The 20,467-nt window shown below is 39.8% G+C and overlaps 1 protein-coding gene across 7 annotated transcripts in view; it reads left to right on the forward strand.

Annotated features, from left to right (window-relative positions):
• Positions 1 to 20,467, forward strand: part of ccdc66 (coiled-coil domain containing 66) — a 79,505-nt gene that overhangs the window by 13,290 nt on the left and 45,748 nt on the right. For all 7 annotated transcript variants that reach the window (XM_052121694.1, XM_052121696.1, XM_052121693.1 and 4 more), the window contains 4 exons: positions 4,901 to 5,007; positions 5,121 to 5,212; positions 8,319 to 8,435; positions 8,889 to 9,020. In XM_052121694.1, coding sequence (XP_051977654.1) covers positions 4,901 to 5,007; positions 5,121 to 5,212; positions 8,319 to 8,435; positions 8,889 to 9,020 — 448 coding nt within the window. The remainder of the gene's footprint in view (positions 1 to 4,900; positions 5,008 to 5,120; positions 5,213 to 8,318; positions 8,436 to 8,888; positions 9,021 to 20,467) is intronic.

A 20,467-nucleotide genomic window follows, 5' to 3' on the forward strand; every position in this document is an offset into this window, starting at 1 on the left:
CCTACTCCCCATCCTCCAATAACAAGTTCAAATCTCTTAAGAGCTGTTAAGGCTCCATCACCCAGACTCTGAATCAATGAGGAATAATACAGTGATGCTTCATGCTCCTTTCCAAAGTCTGAGCGCATCATACAGAGTTTACATAAACCGTAGCCAAATGCATTTAAATTCAGTTTTCATTCAGCTGTCACTCATCAGCTAAATTCACAATTCCTGACATTTAATTGTAAAAAACATTCCTTGTCTTAGGTCAGTTAGGATCACTACTTTATTTTAAGAATGTGAAATGTCCGAATCCAGGGCGTGTTGAGTGACTCCAGCTAGGTCTAAGCAGCCAAATTGGCCTGGTTGCTAGGGAGGGTAGAGTCACATGGGGTAACGTCCTCTAATGTGGTTCTCGCTCTCGGAGGGGCACGTGGTGAGTTGTGCATGGATGCCGCGGAGAGTAGTGTGAAACCTCAACACGTGCTATGTCTCCGCGGTAACGTGCTCAACAAGTCACGTGTCTCAGATTTGGAAGCAGCTGAGATTCATCATCTGACACCCGGATTGAGGCGAGTCATGACCCCACCATGAGGACTTAGAGGGCATTGGGTATTGGGCATTCCAAAATGGGAAAAAATGAAAGAAAAGAAATGTAAATGTCAGAATAATAGAATTATTTATTTCAGCTTTTATTGATTTCATCACATTCCCAGGTCAGAAGTTTAAATAAACTTTGTTAGTATTTGGTAGCATTGCTTTTAAATTGGGTCAAATGTTTTGAGTTACCTTGCACAAACTTTTCACAATAAGTTGCTGTAATTTTGACGCATTCATCCAGAAAGAACTGATGTAACTGAGTCAGGTTTGTAGGCTTCCTTGCTCGCACATACTTTTTCAGTTCTGCCCACAGATTTTCGGTCGGATTGAGGTCAGTGCTTTGTGATGGCCACTCCAATACCTTGACTTCGTTGTCCTTTAGCCATTTTGCCACAACTTTAGAGGTATGCTTGTGGTCATTGTCCATTTTGAAGACCCATTTGCGACCAAGCTTTAACTTCCTGGCTGATGTTTTGAGATGTTGCTTCAATATATACACATAATTTTCCTTACTCATGATGCCATCTATTTTTGTGAAGTGCACCAGTCCCTCCTGCAGCAAAGCACCCCCACATGCCACCCCCATGCTTCATGGTTGGGATGGTGTTCTTTGGCTTGCAAGCCTAACCCTTTTTCCTCCAAACATAATGATGGTCATTATGGCCAAACAGTTAAATTTTTGTTTCATTAGACCAGAGGAGGGCGGCACTGTGGTGCAGCGGTTAGCACTGTCGCCTCACAGCAAGAAGGTCGTGGGTTCAAACCCTGGTTGCCCCGGCCTTTCTGTGTGGAGTTTGCATGTTCTCCCCGTGTCTGCGTGGGTTCTCTCCGGGTACTCCGGCTTCCTCCCACCATCCAAAAGACATGCAGGCTAGGTTAAATGGTGTCTCCAAAAAAATTGCCCTAGGTGTGGATGTGGATGTGGATGTGGAGGTGGAGGTGGAGGTGGAGGTGGAGGTGAGTGTGAGTGTATGTCTGTCTATGTGTGGCCCTGCGATGGACTGGCGACCTGTCCAGGGTGTCCCCTGCCTTTCGCCCAATGTTAGCTGGGATAGGCTCCAGCCCCCCGCGACCCTGTACACAGGATAAGCGGTTGACGATGGATGGATGGATGGATAGACCAGAGGACATTTCTGTACTATTGTTAGTACAGATGAACGTAGTACCTTCACATGTTTGGAAATTGCTCCCAAAGTTGAACCAGACATGTGGAGGTCCACATTTTTTTTTTTTCTGAGGTCTTGGCTGATTTCTTTTGATTATCCCATGATGTCAAGAAAGAGGCACTGAATTTGAAGGTAGGCCTTAAAATACAACACAGGTACACCTCCAAATCAGTATGCCTACTATCAGAAGCTAATTGTCAAAAGGCTTGACATCATATTCTGGAATTTTCCAAGCTGCTTAAAGGCACAGTTAACTTAGTGTATTTAAAGTTCTGACCCACTGAAATTGTGATATAGTCAATTAAAAGTGAAACAATCTGTCTGTAAACAATTGTTGGAAAAATTACTTGTGTCATGCATGTCTATGCTATGTCGATCAAATTTGGAATAAGCCCCTCCAAAAACTGCACCATATCTTGACCTTCCTTTCCCTCCAGGATTACAACTAAAACAAAATTATTATGTCTGCTCCAATTTTCCATATCCTCTTGTTTTCCCACGCCCATTCCACATCAGCCTTGGAAGCTGTCGGGTTAGATTGTAGCTATCTTTCTGCCGACTCCAGAAACTCGACCCATATTTCAACATCATCCATTCTTTTGATCGGGGTGGAAAGTTTTGCCTCCATAGAATTGATTGCTTCACGTATTTCTGCGAGGCCCTCCATGTCGGTTGAGCTTATCGTTAGTGGTTTTCAAGATATTGTTACAAACTCACTTTAAAGTACTGATGGAATTTAGGGAGCACTGTCTTGAGATTTTCATGGTTGAAATCTCCAGCGACAATAAACATTCCGTCAGGGTGAGCGTTCTGCAGTTCGCTCATAGCCCCATACAGTTCACAGAGCGCTTACTTTGCTCTGGGGGAATGTAAACTCCGGTTATAATAACAGTGGTGAATTCCCGTGGTAAATAAAAAGGTCTGCATCTAACAGTCACAAGCTCCACCAGCGATGAGCAGTAACTAGAGACTAGCATAGAGTTATTGCACCATTCCGTGTTGATGTAAACACACCGGCCACCACCGCGAGTCTTACCGCACAGAACTGCATTTTTGTCGGCACGAAACGAGGCGAGCCCGTCTAGCTGAATGGCGGCATCCGGAACTCTGTCGCTGAGCCACGTCTCCGTGAAAACAAAGACGCAGCAGTCTCTAAGCTCATGCTGCATAGTCTGCTGGAGTCGGATGTAGTCCAGTTTATTGTCCAGGGAGCAAACGTTTGAGAGCAGGATAGAAGGGAGAGCCAGCCGGCTAGGGTTTGTTTTTAGCCTAGCATGGACCCCCGCCCTCTTGCCTTGCTTTTGCTTCCTCGCACACTGCTTACGACATCCCCTCCCCCGGGCACCGGCGTCAGGCGACGCCGAGGACTAGAGGCCTGGTCTCCGCAGCAAGCAGAGTTTGCGTAGCAACTCCTGCAGATCATCATGCAGCTTGGATGTTGCATGAATCTTATATTTTAAGTGTCTGGCGATGGTAGACATGAACACCAGTTGCTCCGATGTCCATGTGCTGTAAAAGTTGGGCTAAGTGACAAGCATCATTTTGGATCCGGAGTGGCCGCTGCGTGCTACAGCGCCGCCAGCGTATGTGACAAATTCTTGACTTTTTCCTATGTTCCAGGGTTCGAATTACATAGTTTCAGTTACCTTTTTGTTCAACCACGTAAGGGCCACTAAACTTAGCTTGTAATGAGGGACCAGGGGCAGTGAGTAATGCAAGTGCAAGATCATCCTTCTGAAAGCTTTGTGATATGCCTTTCCTGTCAAAGCGTCTCTTCATCTTGCTTCGCGTGGTAGCTCAATTTTCTTTTGCAAATTTTACAAGCAGTTTGAAGTCAATCACGGAATGATTGTACCTAATCTGACACAGAGATGTTCACATTTCTCCTAGTAAGTAGCTGTTCTCTGACCAGCTTTATAGGGTCTCTATTTAGTGTCACCAAACACTAATTCAGCAGGGCTGAATCCTAGGGATTCTTGTACGGTTTCCCTGATCGCGAACATCAGTAGTGGGAGACTTTCCACCTAATCCCTACCTGAAGTTATGCAGTATGCGTGGAGCATACTTTTAAGAGTTTGGTGGAACCGTTCTAAAGCACCCTGTGATTCCAGGTGGTATGCGCAAGAGAACTGGGGATTTACTCCTAGTTCACACACTACCTGTGTGAAAAGCTTAGATGTGAAGTTTGTTTCCTGATCTGTTTGTATGATTTTGGGTAGACCAAACATCGTACAAATTTATTTTACCACAATTTCTTTTACCACTGCTTTCGCCTTGAGGGTACGCAATGGAATAGCCTCTGGAAAAGAGTAGTTGTGCACATTATAGTCGACCTACATCACAAAGCTCGCTGTCACTATCAACAGGATTTCTGCCATCTTGATCCTGTGAGGTGTCCGACATGAGAATATAAGTGCTTTTTAATGTCCCCACATGCAGACAATTTCAAATTGTTCAACATCCTGCCCTCCCAGCACAGTTTAACAAACAAAACTATTACAGTTCTCATATTATGGTTAATATTGCTTAAAAGGATAATTGTTGCAAAGTTTAAGCAGAGTTCACCTTTAAGCGACCAAATTTCACAGAGCATCACATGACTCCTCGTCACTTAATTCATAAAGTCTCTATAGTTTTGTAGCTGCGTTAGCTATGTTGGATAATGCCCTCGTTCTACCAGAAGGCCTTGTGCTCAGCCAAGTGTCCAGGCACAAAGTTGTCATGATTAATGCATGCAACTCAGACTGGGGTGCCCTGTGCGACACGTCTGGCCTTTTTCCATCTGAAACTCCCCAGAGATTACACATTGTCGCCTTTGATAGTTGTTGACTTAAGCTTTGCTGGACTTGGACACCGTAGCTCAGAAATTGCCAGCGAAATGCAAATTAAAATGCTTAATTGTCATCGCAAAAATGACTAAGAAAAAATTAAGTTAGTTCTGCGAGCTGTGCTGTTATTCAGTATAGCTGAATTACTGAGAGTATAATATGTGCTTAAATCAAATGCTATGACATTTAGAGATTTAAAGTGTGACTTAATTGTCCCAATACTTTTTGTGCACACTGAATGTCTTGATTCTAAGTCAATGATCAATTGTTCAGTTACACACTGTGTCATGTAAACATATGCCTCTTTGTGTTGTTTTGAATCAGGCCAGTATCAGACGAGCTGCAGTCGGAGTTGTTCAGCACGTTTGGAGAAAGAGAAAGAGAGAGAGATGCACTGGAAGCCAAAAGAGCTCAGTGGAGGAGTGAGCTGGGTAGAGTCACACTCTTGTTTAATGTATTAATATTGTATTAATCAGAGTGCCAGAGCAGATCTCTAGTTAGCTGTGGTGATCTGTAGGTCTGACCAGTTACTATTACTCTACAGATGAGCAGATGGCTTTAAAGAAGAAACAGAAAGCCAGTGTGAAGGATTTGAAGAGTCACGCTGAAGCAAGATTTAAACACCAGCCTACCACTGTAAGGAAGCAATACAGTTTACACTGTACATCACTTAACACATTTACAGTACATTTAAATTACTGTGACTTCAAGAGTGCTGTATATGAATGTGTTTGCAGTTGAAAATATATTTATCTGTCTGCCTACAATGTAGTTTTAACTGGTATTGAACAATTTTAGAGAAGTAATCAGTAATTTGGAGTGGATCACTTTTTTGAGGAATTTACCCAACAGGGCATATATTTAAATTCCAACCTTTTGCACTTTAATAATCGCACAAGACCATATCATGATTTTGATTTTGATTAATTGTGCATCTCTACAAAATAGGATTGAGAAATTAGTCTGACACACTCTTGATGAAACTTAATGGGGAAATAAAAAGTGCATATGTTTATAACATACGTATTTCTGTGCTATATACAAATAAACAGCTTTTAGTCTGTAAGTAAAATATTGGCCCTGTCCCAAATGGCACCCTACGCCCTTGTGGTCCTCTTCCGAGTCCAGACTTTGGTGATGTAAGTTGGTGCAGACCATTGGGTTGCTCGTCAGCAAGAACATGAGTCATAAAAGCAGTAATTTGGGATGGACTTCAATCGGATTTTGTATATATTTTTCTTATACGTACAATTTTACAAATTTTACTATTGTTAGAAAAAGTCATAATATTGATAGGGTAGAGGAACACACTTTTTTCTTTTTCTTTTTTTTATACTTTATTTATTGATTCATACAGATAACAAAGAACCCCCACCATTACTCCTCCCCATGCCCAATCCCCAACCCCACCCTGACCCTCAACAAACATCTCTGTGGTCACATATAAGTATATACACACACTAAAAAAAATATATATATATATATATATATATATATATATATATATATATATATATATATATATATCTCCAAATAGCTGCCCCATTTCCCATCAAACGAATCCCAGATCCCTAGCCTTCTACATGACACTTCCTCGATAGCCACCACTCTTCCCATCTCTGTACACCACTCTTGAAATGAGGGCACATAACATCAAATGAAATGAGTGATCATAACACTGGTCAGAACCCATGCGCAAATGAAGGGCACTACAGTCTGCAGGTCTACACCAAGTGTTCCAAGTGGGACAGGGCCGATTTTCAAGACAAGTGTTTTTGTCTAGTTTTCTTGTAAAATTATTTAAACATTCTTAAAACATGATTTATTTACTTGCAAGCAAAATGGCATAATGCCGCCTTTTAAGATAAATCTAACACATTTAAGATAACTTGAGACTTAAACAAGACAAAAAATAAAAATCTGCCAATGGAGTAAGAAAAATAAACTTGTTTTTACTTTTGAATTAATTAAATTTTTCTTGCCCCATTGGCAAAGTTTTTTTCTTGTTAAGTATTTATCTTACTAGATTCGGTTAGATTTCCCTCAAAACAAGACTTACAATCTTAAGGAAGTTTGCTAGCTTGAGCACTGGGCCCCCCAGGGCTGTGTGCTCATTCCACTGCTGTTCACTCTGCTGACTCACAACTGAGCAACAATGCACAGCTCGAACCACATCATCAAGTTCGCCTATGACAAGTCTCATCAGCAAGAACGACGAGTCAGCATACAGAGAGGAGGTGCAGTGGCTAACAGACTGGTGTAGATCCAACAACCTGTCTCTGAATGTGGACAAAACAAAATAGATGGTTGTTGACTTCAGGAGGGCACAGAGTGACCACACTCCACTGAACATCGACGGCTCCTCTGTGGAGATCGTCAAGAGCACCAAATTCCTTGGTGTTCACCTGGCGGAGAACCTCACCTGGTCCCTCAACACCAGCTCTATTACCAAGAAAGCCCAGCAGCGTCTCTACTTTCTTCGATATCCCATCCCCCATACTCACTAAATTCTATAGAGGGACTATTGAGAGCATCCTGAGCAGCTGCATCACTGCCTGGTTTAGAACTTGCACCGTTTCGGAACGCAAAGCCCTGCAGAGGATAGTGAGGACAGCTGAGAAGATCATCGGGGCTCTCTTCCCTCCATCAAAGACATTTAAACCAAACGCTGCATCCGCAAAGCAGCCAGCATTGTGGATGACCCCACACACCCCTCACACAAACTCTTTACCCTCCTGCCATCTGGCATGAGGTACTGAAGCATTCGGGCCCTCATGGCCAGACTGTGTAACCCAAGCCATCAGACTCCTCAATACTCAGAGACAGGACTGACACACACACACACACACACCTGTACACCATCCAACTTTTGCACATGTCCAGAGTTGCACTTTAATTGTCACTTACCTGGCTGCTACCTCAATAGCTGCTATGTCCATAGAACACTATTTAATAGTATGTTATTGTGGCAGGGCGGACCGTTAACGATCTCTCTCTCCCGCACGATCCTCTGCAGACGACCTTTATCCCTCTCGGGAGGCTTGATTAGCCTAATACGGGACCGGGTGTGTAGGATCACTACCCGGTACAGCCCTCCGCCCTGCCACAGTTATGTTTACATTCTGCATTTTTAGAAAATGTCATCTTTTTGTACTACTCAGATTAGAAATGTATACTGGTTGGCGCTGCACTGCATATGTAGGAATGTTATTTAGTCTGTGTAGTCTCATGTGGTTCTGTGTTTGTCTTATGTTTTTTTTATGTAGCACCATGGTCCTGGAGAAACGATGTCTCGTTTTGCTGTGTACTGTACTAACTGTATATGGTTTAACGACAATAAAAACCACTTGATTTGTCAAGTAAATTAATCATGTTTTAATAATGTTTATATAATTTTACTTAAAAACAAGACAAAAATATTTGTCTTAGAATTTGTTTGCAGTGCAGTTTGTTATAACAGTGATGATATGATGGACAAGATATTTAAACTGGTTGCATAAAATACTTTGTAAAGGCAAACTACTCTAAATTGGCTAATTTCCTTCTCTATGACTGATGCTGTCATTTGTGTATAAGTATATATGTTTTGTTGTGCAGAGTGTTTGACCAGGCGACATCAATTACAAATTAATTATGTAAATACTAGGTTGCCTTAGATTATAAATCACAGGAACTTGCAGACACTGTATATTCTGGAAATGTGGTACATGGATATTGATATAGAGGTTTGTGTATGCCACAGGTGCATGATGGGAGTACAGCTCAGACTGCTTGTGGAACAGATAATTCAAACCCCAGAGCTGAATCTCACGCACACAAACAGCTGCCTGCTGCCATCCGCTCTGCATTCATACTGGGGGTGATAATTCATCACTTACTCTACATATAATAAACACTGCAAAGTTGAGCAGATTGTGTGTGTGTGTGTGTGTGTGTGTGTGAGCGTGTATTTATCACTTTGTGGGGACCAAATGTCCCCATAAGGATAGTAAAACCCGAAATTTTTGACCTTGTGGGGACATTTTGTCGGTCCCCATGAGGAAAACAGCTTATAAATCATACTAAATTATGTTTTTTGAAAATGTAAAAATGCAGAAAGTTTTCTGTGAGGGTTAGGTTTAGGGGTAGGGTTAGGTTTAGGCGATAGAATATAAAGTTTGTACAGTATAAAAACCATTATGTCTATGGAAAGTCCCCATAAAACATGGAAACACAACAATGTGTGTGTGTGTGTGTGTGTGTGTGTGTGTGTGTGTGTGTATTGTGTTATCCAGTGTAATGATTGCACATTGTGGTTGATGTGTGTGTTCAGGAAGCTGCTCCAGTGGAGGAGGTATACAGTGCTCAGAGAGAGGAGCAGCAGAGGCTCTGGCTACAGGAACTGCACCAGCAGAGAGAGGAAGACAAACTACGTCGGCAACAGGAGAAACAAATGAATAGCCAGGTGAACTGCTTCATCTCACAATGATTTTTAACTTCAGCATTTAGCAAATAGTGACATATTGTGCTGTGGCGCAAGTTTTAATCTGACTCATTGTTTCTAATTGTCTCACTACTGTAACCTTCAATACAAATAGAAAAAAAAAGCAAAAAAAGCTTAATCTGACCTCTAACATTTAATTATGGTCTCAATGAAAGCATAATAAAAATAGTACAGCCATGGCCAAAAGTATTCGCAGTGACAGAAATTTTGTGTTTTGCTCATTTTTAAGTTGTTGTGGTGTTGGTTCACATTGTTTCTAGATTATAGTGCAGAGTGATCAGATGCATTTTAAATAATTGCAAAAACTTTCCCAAATTTCACAGTTTTTTGGCCCTGGCACAAAATGACCAACTAACATAATTTCACTAATCATATCAGCAGCACCTGAGAAAGTGTGAACAAGTACTAGATAGGTGAAATCACTCTATCATTCTGATTGGATTATAAGAGCAGACTGATTGCTATAAAAGGAGGGAAGAAGTGCTTCCAATCATTGTGAAACTCTTCACCCTCCTGCCATCTGGCAAGAGGTACTGAAGCATTCGGGCCCTCACGGCCAGACTGTGTAACAGCTTCTTCCCACAAGCCATCAGACTCCTCAATACTGAGAGACTGGACTGACACACACACACACCTGTATACCATACACCTATTGCACATGTCCAGAGTTGAACTTTAATTCATTGTCACTTACCTGGCTGCTACCTCAATAACTGTCCATTGAACAATATTTCATAGTACGGTAGGTTAAGTTTACATTCTGCATTTTTAGAAAGTGTCATCTTTTTGCACTGCTCAGATTACAAATGTGTACTGGTCAGGGCTGCACTGTCTCATGCTGTGCCTATTTTCCTGTTCATTTTTAGTAATTTATTGTACTGTCCCGTACTTTTTTGCACACGTTTGCACGTGCACTTTATGTAGAAATTGTATTTAGTCTGTGTAGTCTCATATGGTTCTGTGTTTGTCCTATGTTGTTTTTATGTAGCACCATGATCCTGGAGGAACGTTGTTTCGTTTCGCTGTGTACTGTACTAACTGTATATGGTTGAACGACAATAAAAACCACTTGACTTGACTTGTTATCAATGGTTACCTCTAAAGAAAGACTTGCAGCCATCATCACTTTGCATCAAAATGGCCTCACATGCAAGGAAATTGCTGCAAAGAATATTGCTCCTGAAAGAACCATTTACCGGATCATCAAGAACTTCAAGGAGAGAGATTCAACTGCATTAAAGAAGGCTTCAGGACATCCAAGAGAGTCCAGCAAGCGCCAGGACCATCTCCTCTTGAGGTGTCAGCTATGGAATCGTGTCACCACCAGTCCAGAGCTTGTTCAATATTGGCAGCAGGTGGGTGTGAGTGCATCTGCACGCACAGTGAGGCTAAGACTTTTGGAATGAAGCCACTTCTCTCCAAGGATAAAAATCAAGGACAAATTCTGCAGGAAGTATTGGACAGCAGAAGACTGGTGCAAAGTTATTTTCTCTGAAGCCTCCTTCCGACTGTTTGGGACTAGAGGTCGACCAATATGTGTTTTTTCAGGCCGATGCCAATCTTTTGAAATCCGGGTCTGCCGATGGCCGATAAATGCCGATTTATTTTGGCCGATATGTGCTTGTTTTTAACTTCTTATTTGAACCTTTTATTTGAAAGATAAAATGTAACACAAATAATTACTTAAGATAGACAAAATTTCTCAACAAAAACATTTATTGAACACTTGACCAATCTGCACTTGTACACTTCAATTAAAAATGTATAATGTAAAAGCATATTGTATAAATAATGTATAACAAATATGTTAAATAAACGAAGCAGGTGTTACGAACTGCTCCGAGACACGAAGGTTGAGATCCAAATGCAGCTTTAATTAAGGGGCAATCCAGACACGTAAACCAATATTCAGAGCATCCAAGAGAAGCACAGGCATAACTAGGGATGGGTATCGTTAAGGTTTTAATGGTATTACTACTCTTACCGATACTGCTTTTTGATCCGGTACTTTAACAGTATTCTTATCGGTTCTTTTTTATATTTATATATTATATATTTTATATATATATATATATATATATATATATATATATATATATATACAGTGCCTTGCAAAGTATTCGCCCCCTTGAACTTTTCGACCTTTTGCCACATTTCAGGCTTCAAAAATAAAGATATAAAACTGTAATTTTTTGTGAAGAATCAACAACAAGTGGGACACAATCATGAAGTGGAATGAAATTTATTGGATATTTAAAACTTTTTTAACAAATAAAAAACTGAAAAATTGGGCATGCAAAATTATTCAGCCCCTTTACTTTCAGTGCAGCAAACTCTCTCCAGAAATTCAGTGAGGATCTCTGAATGATCCAATGTTGACCTAAATGACTAATGATGATAAATAGAATCCACCTGTGTGTAATCAAGTCTCCGTATAAATGCACCTGCTCTGTGATAGTCTCAGAGGTCCGTTTAAAGCACAGAGAGCATCATGAAGAACAAGGAACACACCAGGCAGGTCCGAGATACTGTTGTGGAGAAGTTTAAAGCCGGATTTGGATACAGAAAGATTTTCCAAGCTTTAAACGTCCCAAGGAGCACTGTGCAAGCGATAATATTGAAATGGAAGGAGTATCAGACCACTGCAAATCTACCAAGACCCGGCCGTCCCTCTAAACTTTCAGCTCATACAAGGAGAAGACTGATCAGAGATGCAGCCAAGAGGCCCATGATCACTCTGGATGAACTGCAGAGATCTACAGCTGAGGTGGGAGACTCTGTCCATAGGACAACAATCAGTCGTATACTGCACAAATCTGGCCTTTATGGAAGAGTGGCAAGAAGAAAGCCATTTCTTAAAGATATTCATAAAAACTGTCGTTTAAAGTTTGCCACAAGCCACCTGGGAGACACACCAAACATGTGGAAGAAGGTGCTCTTGTCAGATGAAACCAAAATCGAACGTTTTGGCAACAATGCAAAATGTTATGTTTGGCGTAAAAGCAACACAGCTCATCACCCTGAACACACCATCCCCACTGTCAAACATGGTGGTGGCAGCATCATGGTTTGGGCCTGCTTTTCTTCAGCAGGGACAGGGAAGATGGTTAAAATTGATGGGAAGATGGATGGAGCCAAATACAGGACAATTCTGGAAGAAAACCTGATGGAGTCTGCAAAAGACCTGAGACTGGGACAGAGATTTTTCTTCCAACAAGACAATGATCCAAAACATAAAGCAAAATTTACAGTGGAATGGTTCACAAATAAACATATCCAGGTGGCCCAGTCAAAGTCCAGACCTGAGTCTGTGGAAAGAACTGAAAACTGCTGTTCACAAACGCTCTCCATCCAACCTCACTGAGCTCGAGCTGTTTTGCAAGGAGGAATGGGCAAAAATGTCAGTCTCTCGATGTGCAAAACTGATAGAGACATACCCCAAGCGACTTACAGCTGTAATCACAGCAAAAGGTGGCGCTACAAAGTATTAACTTAAGGGGGCTGAATAATTTTGCGCGCCCAATTTTTCAGTTTTTTATGTGTTAAAATAGTTTGAAATATCCAATACATTTCGTTCCACTTCATGATTGTTTCCCACTTGTTGATTCTTCACAAAAAATTACAGTTTTATATCTTTATGTTTGAAGCCTGAAATGTGGCAAAAGGTCGAAAAGTTCAAGGGGGCCGAATACTTTCGCAAGGCACTGTATATACACTCACCTAAAGGATTATTAGGAACACCATACTAATACTGTGTTTGACCCCCTTTCGCCTTCAGAACTGTCTTAATTCTACGTGGCATTGATTCAACAAGGTGCTGAAAGCATTCTTTAGAAATGTTGGCCCATATTGATAGGATAGCCTCTTGCAGTTGATGGAGATTTGTGGGATGCACATCCAGGGCACGAAGCTCCCGTTCCACCACATCCCAAAGATGCTCTATTGGGTTGAGATCTGGTGACTGTGGGGGCCATTTTAGTACAGTAAACTCATTGTCATGTTCAAGAAACCAATTTGAAATGATTCGAGCTTTATGACATGGTGCATTATCCTGCTGGAAGTAGCCATCAGAGGATGGGTACATGGTGGCCATAAAGGGATGGACATGGTCAGAAACAATGCTCAGGTAGGCCGTGGCATTTAAACGATGCCCAATTGGCACTAAGGGGCCTAAAGTGTGCCAAGAAAACATCCCCCACACCATTACATCACCACCACCAGCCTGCACAGTGGTAACAAGGCATGATGGATCCATGTTCTCATTCTGTTTACGCCAAATTCTGACTCTACCATTTGAATGTCTCAACAGAAATCGAGACTCATCAGACCAGGCAACATTTTTCCAGTCTTCAACTGTCTAATTTTGGTGAGCTCTTGCAAATTGTAGCCTCTTTTTCCTATTTGTAGTGGAGATGAGTGGTAGGGTCTTCTGCTTTTGTAGCTCATCCGCCTCAAGGTTGTGCGTGTTGTGGCTTCACAAATGCTTTGCTGCATACCTCGGTTCTAACGAGTGGTTATTTCAGGCAAAGTTGCTCTTCTATCAGCTTGAATCAGTCGGCCCATTCTCCTCTGATCTCTAGCATCAACAAGGCATTTTCGCCCACAGGACTGCCGCATACTGGATGTTTTTCCCTTTTCACACCATTCTTTGTAAACCCTAGAAATGGTTGTGCGTGAAAATCCCAGTAACTGAGCAGATTGTGAAATACTCAGACCGGCCCGTCTGGCACCAACAACCATGCCGCGCTCAAAATGGCTTAAATCACCTTTCTTTCCCATTCTGACATTCAGTTTAGAGTTCAGGAGATTGTCTTGACCAGGACCACACCCCTAAATGCATTGAAGCAACTGCCATGTGATTGGTTGATTAGATAATTGCATTAATGTGAAATTGAACAGGTGTTCCTAATAATCCTTTAGGTGAGTGTATATATTAAACAAGGATAAACAAAAGATAAACAATTACACAAAGATAAACATTATATAGGCACAGTGATTTAATTTCAGGAAGGTCTACTAACATTACTGTTCAGGTGTGGTCTAAAAAGTAATCTAATAAAGTAATCAATTGTAAAATAACACTGCATAGTTGATCATAGATAGATTAATGCTTATTAAAGCAGAAGTTATTCATTCAAGAGCTGTAAGTGATTTTCTCTTTGCCTTTTGTTGTTTGATTCGCAGTAATGGCTCAATCGTCAGCATGTTTATTAGACTGCTTCCCCTTTAAGACCGAGTGCAGATCTAATAGGCTCCTGATGCACCATATTTTCTCCCAACTATTTCCATAACTACATCCATTTAAGACATAAACTGTGTTTAAGTGAATCTCCAAGCCAGTCGTTTTGACATATTTTTTGTGTATAGTTGATCGTTTAGACGCGCACATGAAACCCAAAGTAGCCTCGGAGCGCGCGCCGCCTTGGGAACGGTATCTCTTGCGCTCTTTTTATTATTAAACGCGTCCCGCAATTTAGCAACAGTAGCTAGACTGCATTTTACAACAATCACCGATCGTGCTGATTCTGACGTTAAGTTTGAGTTTTAGGGAGAAATGTCAGTGCACCGCTGTGAAGGGAAGGAAGTTGTGCTAGACAGAATGCGGCTTATGTATAAATATTCTTTTTATAATCTTTGGAAGGTGAAATCTAAAATAAAATCAGACTAATATCACAGATCTAAAGTGTATCCAGGCTACGTTTGAATGTTTAGTTCTGTTCTCCGTCGTCACTCATTAAGCAGGGCTCGTGTTGTGCTTTCTGTGGCACCGCGTGAGAGAGATCTCTCTCTCTCTCACTCCCTCTCTGACTGCGAATAGCTAAATTGCATCACACACAAATGGTTTAATATTATTATACATAGAAATGGCTGGCGAGATAAAATAACTTTCTCTTTATAGCAATAATAAATGTATTTTCTTAATTTCTCCAGTACCGACAGCAGAACTGGTAACGTCTGAGCTTACCAAAGCCAGTCCTTCACGAGCCTATAGTGCGTTGGTATCTTTTTTTATTACTTATTTCTCTGCATTGAGTGACAACCCTCTCAAATATAAACACACAAACAGAACAAATAAAAGTCTCAGATTCACTGTCTGTAATTGCAAAATTCTTGCTTACTTATTGTGACATGATAGCAACCCTTCTGCTGTGATAATGCAACTTCAACTACGCTATCAATATCCAAAGTCGCGTTTGTTGCGTTTTTTCTCGAAGTTGGCAGTAACATATCAAATGTTTTTAATTAAATATAAAGGAGTTATAAGAATTTAATCTTTACCGTTTTCTCCAAGGAACTTAGCTCCTTCCTTAGGCACTGGATGAGGTCTGCTCACTCTGCTGGAAAATGACTCTAGGGGCAGCATCGAACATGTGTTCCACAACAACACTAGGCTGCCCACAGATGCGCCTGCCTAATAATCGGCTTGATATACTTGGATATTGGCTGATGCCGATTATGTAAAAAAATGCAAAACATCGGCCGATTAGAGGTCGACCAATTAATCGGTCGGATGATTAATCGGTCGACCTCTATTTGGGACATCTGGAAATTCGATTGCCCGGAGAAGAAAAGGTGAACACTACCATGAGTCCTGTGTCGTGCCAACAGTGAGGCATCCTGAGACCATCCATGTGTGGGGTTGCTTTTTATCCAAGGGAGTGGGCTCTATCACAATTCTGCCCAAAATCACTGCCATGAATAAAGAATGGTATCAAAACGTCCTGCAAGAGAAACTTCTCCCAACGATCCAGGAGCAAGTTGGTGATGATCCGTGCATTTTCCAGCATGATGGAGCACCATGTCACAAGGCAAGAGTTATAATGAAGTGGCTCAGAGATCATTACATTGAAATTTTGGATCCGTGGCCAGGCAACTCCCCGGATCTTAATCCCATTGAGAACCTGTTGTCAATCCTCAAAAGGCGAGTGGACAAACAGAAGCCCACAAATTGTGATGAACTCTGAGCACTAATAAGTCAAGAATAGATCGCCATCAGTCAGGATTTGACCTAGAAGCTGATATCCAGCATGTCAGAGTGAATTGCAGAGGTTATGAAGAACAAGGGTCAACACTGTAAATGTTGACTCTTTGCATATATTGAGTGTTTTTGCCAATAAAAGCCTTTAAAACTCATGAAATGTTTATCATTGTTTTCCAGTATACCATAGAAATATGTGAAAAAATTATCTACAAATACTGAAGCAGCAAACTTTGCAAAACACAAAATGTATGTCACTGCCAATGCTTTTTGCCATGGCTGTATACTAAATATAAAATAATGCATTTTCAATAAATTATATCTTTAATATTTAATTATATCCTCAAAAATAATTAAAATATTGACAACTGGTTTAAATCGATAAATAAATATTTTTCACCCTCAAACACACACTGATTAAGCATCATTGGTGTAGTGGAAGAGCTGGGACAGACTGATCCGTGTTGGCTGGTAGAGGAGAAACAATAAATTACATTTTGTAGAGCAGGGGTGTCAAACTTTTTTTTTTATTCGCCTGCCCATTTTGGACAAATAAACATCATATAATGGGACGAATAATCTACTGTTTAAAAAGCTAACCCTTAAAATTTGTTTGGTTGGGATATTCAGGTTTATTAAGTAATGTTAATTGATATTTTTAAAAATGTGCTGGGCTGCCCTGTGAACATGTTACTTACAGATCCAGATGAAAGGCTTGAGTTTGCCACAACACGCGTATTGGACTCTCACTTGGTGTGTGTTTGACACCACTGATGTAGAGTGTGGCTTCGAGCAGTAGGTGTGGATATTTGACCACTGCGATTAGTGCTTTGTCTCACTATATTGTGCTCTGGGAGCTAAGCACCAGCAAGGCAAAAAACGTGACTCATCTGGAAATACTGTAAATAAGACCTAAAAACTGCAACCTGTGACTGCCCATGTTGATTAGCAAATGTATGTAGAAAACAAGCCCAGATTTACTTATAGACCTATTAAGGATCAAGTTAACTTTATTTAATAACAAATACAAATTATCCTCAAGGCTGTTAGCGAAGGGTACATGCGATGGACACTTCATCACATGACCCTGCCTGAGCTTGCAGTATATTTTGAAGCAGGTTGTCAATAAAAACACATTACGTGTTCAAGCGGTATAGCCCTTTTGTAGCAGATACGTCTCCCCCTCTGCAGTTTACATAAAGTCCTCATAAATAAGATGGTAGACAGCCGTAGATAACCCTGAGATAACCTAATTATTAAAACCTCTCGTTCACCAAATAACTGTCGGCGGGAAATGTTCAATCTTGTATTTTATAAATACATTTATGTAGTAAAGCTATTTTTATATTCTTATTGTAAAAATTGCATGCGGGGAGAGAGTATGCAATTTCAAATAAGGTACAAAATGCAAAGTTTGAAAAAAAGTTACAAACTGTTACAAAAAGTATATTTATTTGCAGCAACAAATTAACAGCAATAAATAAGAGATTCCTGTTGTAAGAACAGCTAATGGGGTGATGGAAGCTGCTTTGCATAATCATGGTAATATTTCCTTCAGCCAGATCCTGCAGGCTGATTAATATTGTGGAGGATGAGAGTTTAAGAGATATTTAATGCCTATTGTAACCTATAGGGGGACTAGTTCTTTCAATAAGTCAACCTCCCACTTAGATTTTGAGAAATGTTTGATGTTACTTGAATTGGTGTTATTTCATTGCATTCTATCTTTATTCAGTGGAAAATTTAAGTAAAGCATTATATTGTTGCATATTGTTTTATTTTATTTCCTAAAAAGGAAATGACAGCATTTTGAAAAGAATATATAGTAAAATGTTAGCACTTTCAAAATCTGCAGTTAATCACAATTAACTATGACATTTTATGAGATTAATCACGATTTAAAAAATTTGATTGAGTGCTAATTTGCAAATGTCTGAATATTATTCGATATACTTTAAATATACTGTATTATAATAAACTTTAAATATTTTTATATTAACTCTTTAATGAAGGACTTGTTTAACTTTTAATTGGAAAATGGCCACCTAGTGGGAAGAAGGGAAAGGAAAGGCTCTCCAAAATCCAACTCAAATCCATCTTAAATCACAAGGATTTGACATAATCCACTGGAAATATTGCATCAGAGTTAATGAGGTAACACACGGTGATCAGTATTGTGGACTATTTTTGAAAAACAGTTGGATATTGGGACCTATGTTGTAAGTGAAGCGAAGGCCCGTAGGCTTATGGGCCTTTTAAGCTCATTGTGACTGTGTTCTCAGCAGTATAACAAATCTACTCTGATATTTGGATCTTTGAGAACAAATCAGTGCACAAATGTCAGTGGCAACAAGAAAAGCAGCCGAGATGGAAGAAATAAAGGCATCTTTAAAGTTTATGGCAGATGAGATCAGGAAAGTTGCTATTCAACAACAAAGCATCTTGGGCCTTATGGAGGAGATACATAACCTAAGAGAAACAGTACATTTGAGAGATAAAAATATTGATGAACTTGAACAAAGGACTGACGCATTGGAACAACAAACTTGGAGTAAAGATGTCATCATTACTGGACTAGAGACAAAGCATTGCAGTTATGCCAGAGCAGCAGCAGGAGCAAATGAAGGTGAGGACGCTCCTCTAGAAGAATTGCAGACATTGGAACAACAGGTTTTGCTGTACCTAAGCAGTAAACATATCGATCTGGATGATATTAACATCTCTAGATGCCATGCAATCCCAAACAAGAATCGTAAAGAGAAGCCATCCATAGTGATACAGTTAGTTTCACAAAAGCACAAGATTGAGTTACTGCGACAGACCAGAAAATTAAAAGGTACCGGAGTCTACATAAACGAGTATTTAACAAAGAAAAATGCTGAAATAGCAAAATGGAGCCATATACTCAGGAAACAAGACAAAATACAAGCAACATAGACAAGGAATGGGAAGGTGTACATCCGACCAAATGGAGAAGAGCAAAACAGGCCAACCATAATAAGAAAATTGCAAGAATTGGACAGTTACAAGTGATGGTCCATTTCAGCAGGATAAAGGACTTTGTATTGCTATGGTGGAGGAACTTGTGAAGAAACTGGGGAATATAACTATAGATGATATGTCTGACTGGGATGAACTTAAGAGGTATGGTTTTGAAAATGGAATTGATCCGGATATGCATTACTATAACAATCTTGACATAAATTGTAATTATTGTACGGAACAAGAATTTAATAAGAGTGTGGTGCTCTGTCCGTCATACATTCCGTCATACATTTCAATAGCAGAAGTCTAAGTAAAAATTACTGCGCTATCAAAGAATTTCTTAAGTCCTTTGAAAAATTTACTATAATAGCAATATCAGAGACTTGGCTTGATGATGGCAAAGTGGGTGATGTGGGTCTTGAGGGATACGAGTTGTATACTACCAATAGGAATAATAAAAAGGGCGGAGGAGTGGCTTTGTATATAGATCAATCATTAAGAAGTAAAATTGTAAAAAATGTTTCATACAGTATAGACAATGTTCTGGACTGTGTAACAGTGGAAATTGAAGTAGAACACTCCAGTAATATAATTATTAGCTGTGTGTACAGACCACCAGGAACTTGTTTGTCAACATTTAATGAAAAAATTGTAGATTTGCTTAATAATATGACCACTGACAAAGTACAAATAGTGTGTGGAGACTTCAACATTGATATACTTAATCAATGTGTCTTTAAAGGCATTTCTGAGTTTATAAATATAATGTACAGTAATCATTTATGTCCACTTATTGATAAGCCAAGCAGAATTACAACAGAAACAGCAACACTAATTGACCATATTTTTACCAACAGACTTCAGGAGAAAGTTGTTGGGGGCTTATTTATTACGGATGTCAGTGATCATTTACCAGTGTTTGCAATATTTCCTAAATTTTTATACGAAAAAAGAAATCCCAGACCATTAATAAATTCATAAGAATATGTACGGCAAAAAATATTGAAGAATTTAAAAAGGAACTCAGTAATCAAAACTGGTCTGATATTTATGCAGAAAGTGATGCAAATGTGGCATATGATACTTTTTTGTATAGATTTATTGAGTTGTATAATATCAATTGCCCCATGAAGATGATTCACAAACCAAGAAAATAAATCAGCAAAAAAGCCATGGATAACAAAAGGTATTGAAAATGCATGTAAAAAGAAGAATACACTATATGTGAAATTTGTAAAACAAAGGACTATTGAGTCGGAAGAAAAATACAAAAAATATAAACATAAATTGGGAAGTATTATCCGAAATAGTAAAAAACAATATTTTCATACCCTCCTAGAACAACAAAAGCAAAATATGCAAGGAACTTGGAAAGTATTAAACAAAATTATTAAAAAAATGAATAACAAACGAGAGTGTCCAAGTTATTTCATAAATGATAAAG

The sequence above is a fragment of the Xyrauchen texanus genome, chromosome 48 (assembly GCF_025860055.1).
Source record: "Xyrauchen texanus isolate HMW12.3.18 chromosome 48, RBS_HiC_50CHRs, whole genome shotgun sequence".
Taxonomy (NCBI): Eukaryota; Metazoa; Chordata; class Actinopteri; order Cypriniformes; family Catostomidae; genus Xyrauchen; species Xyrauchen texanus.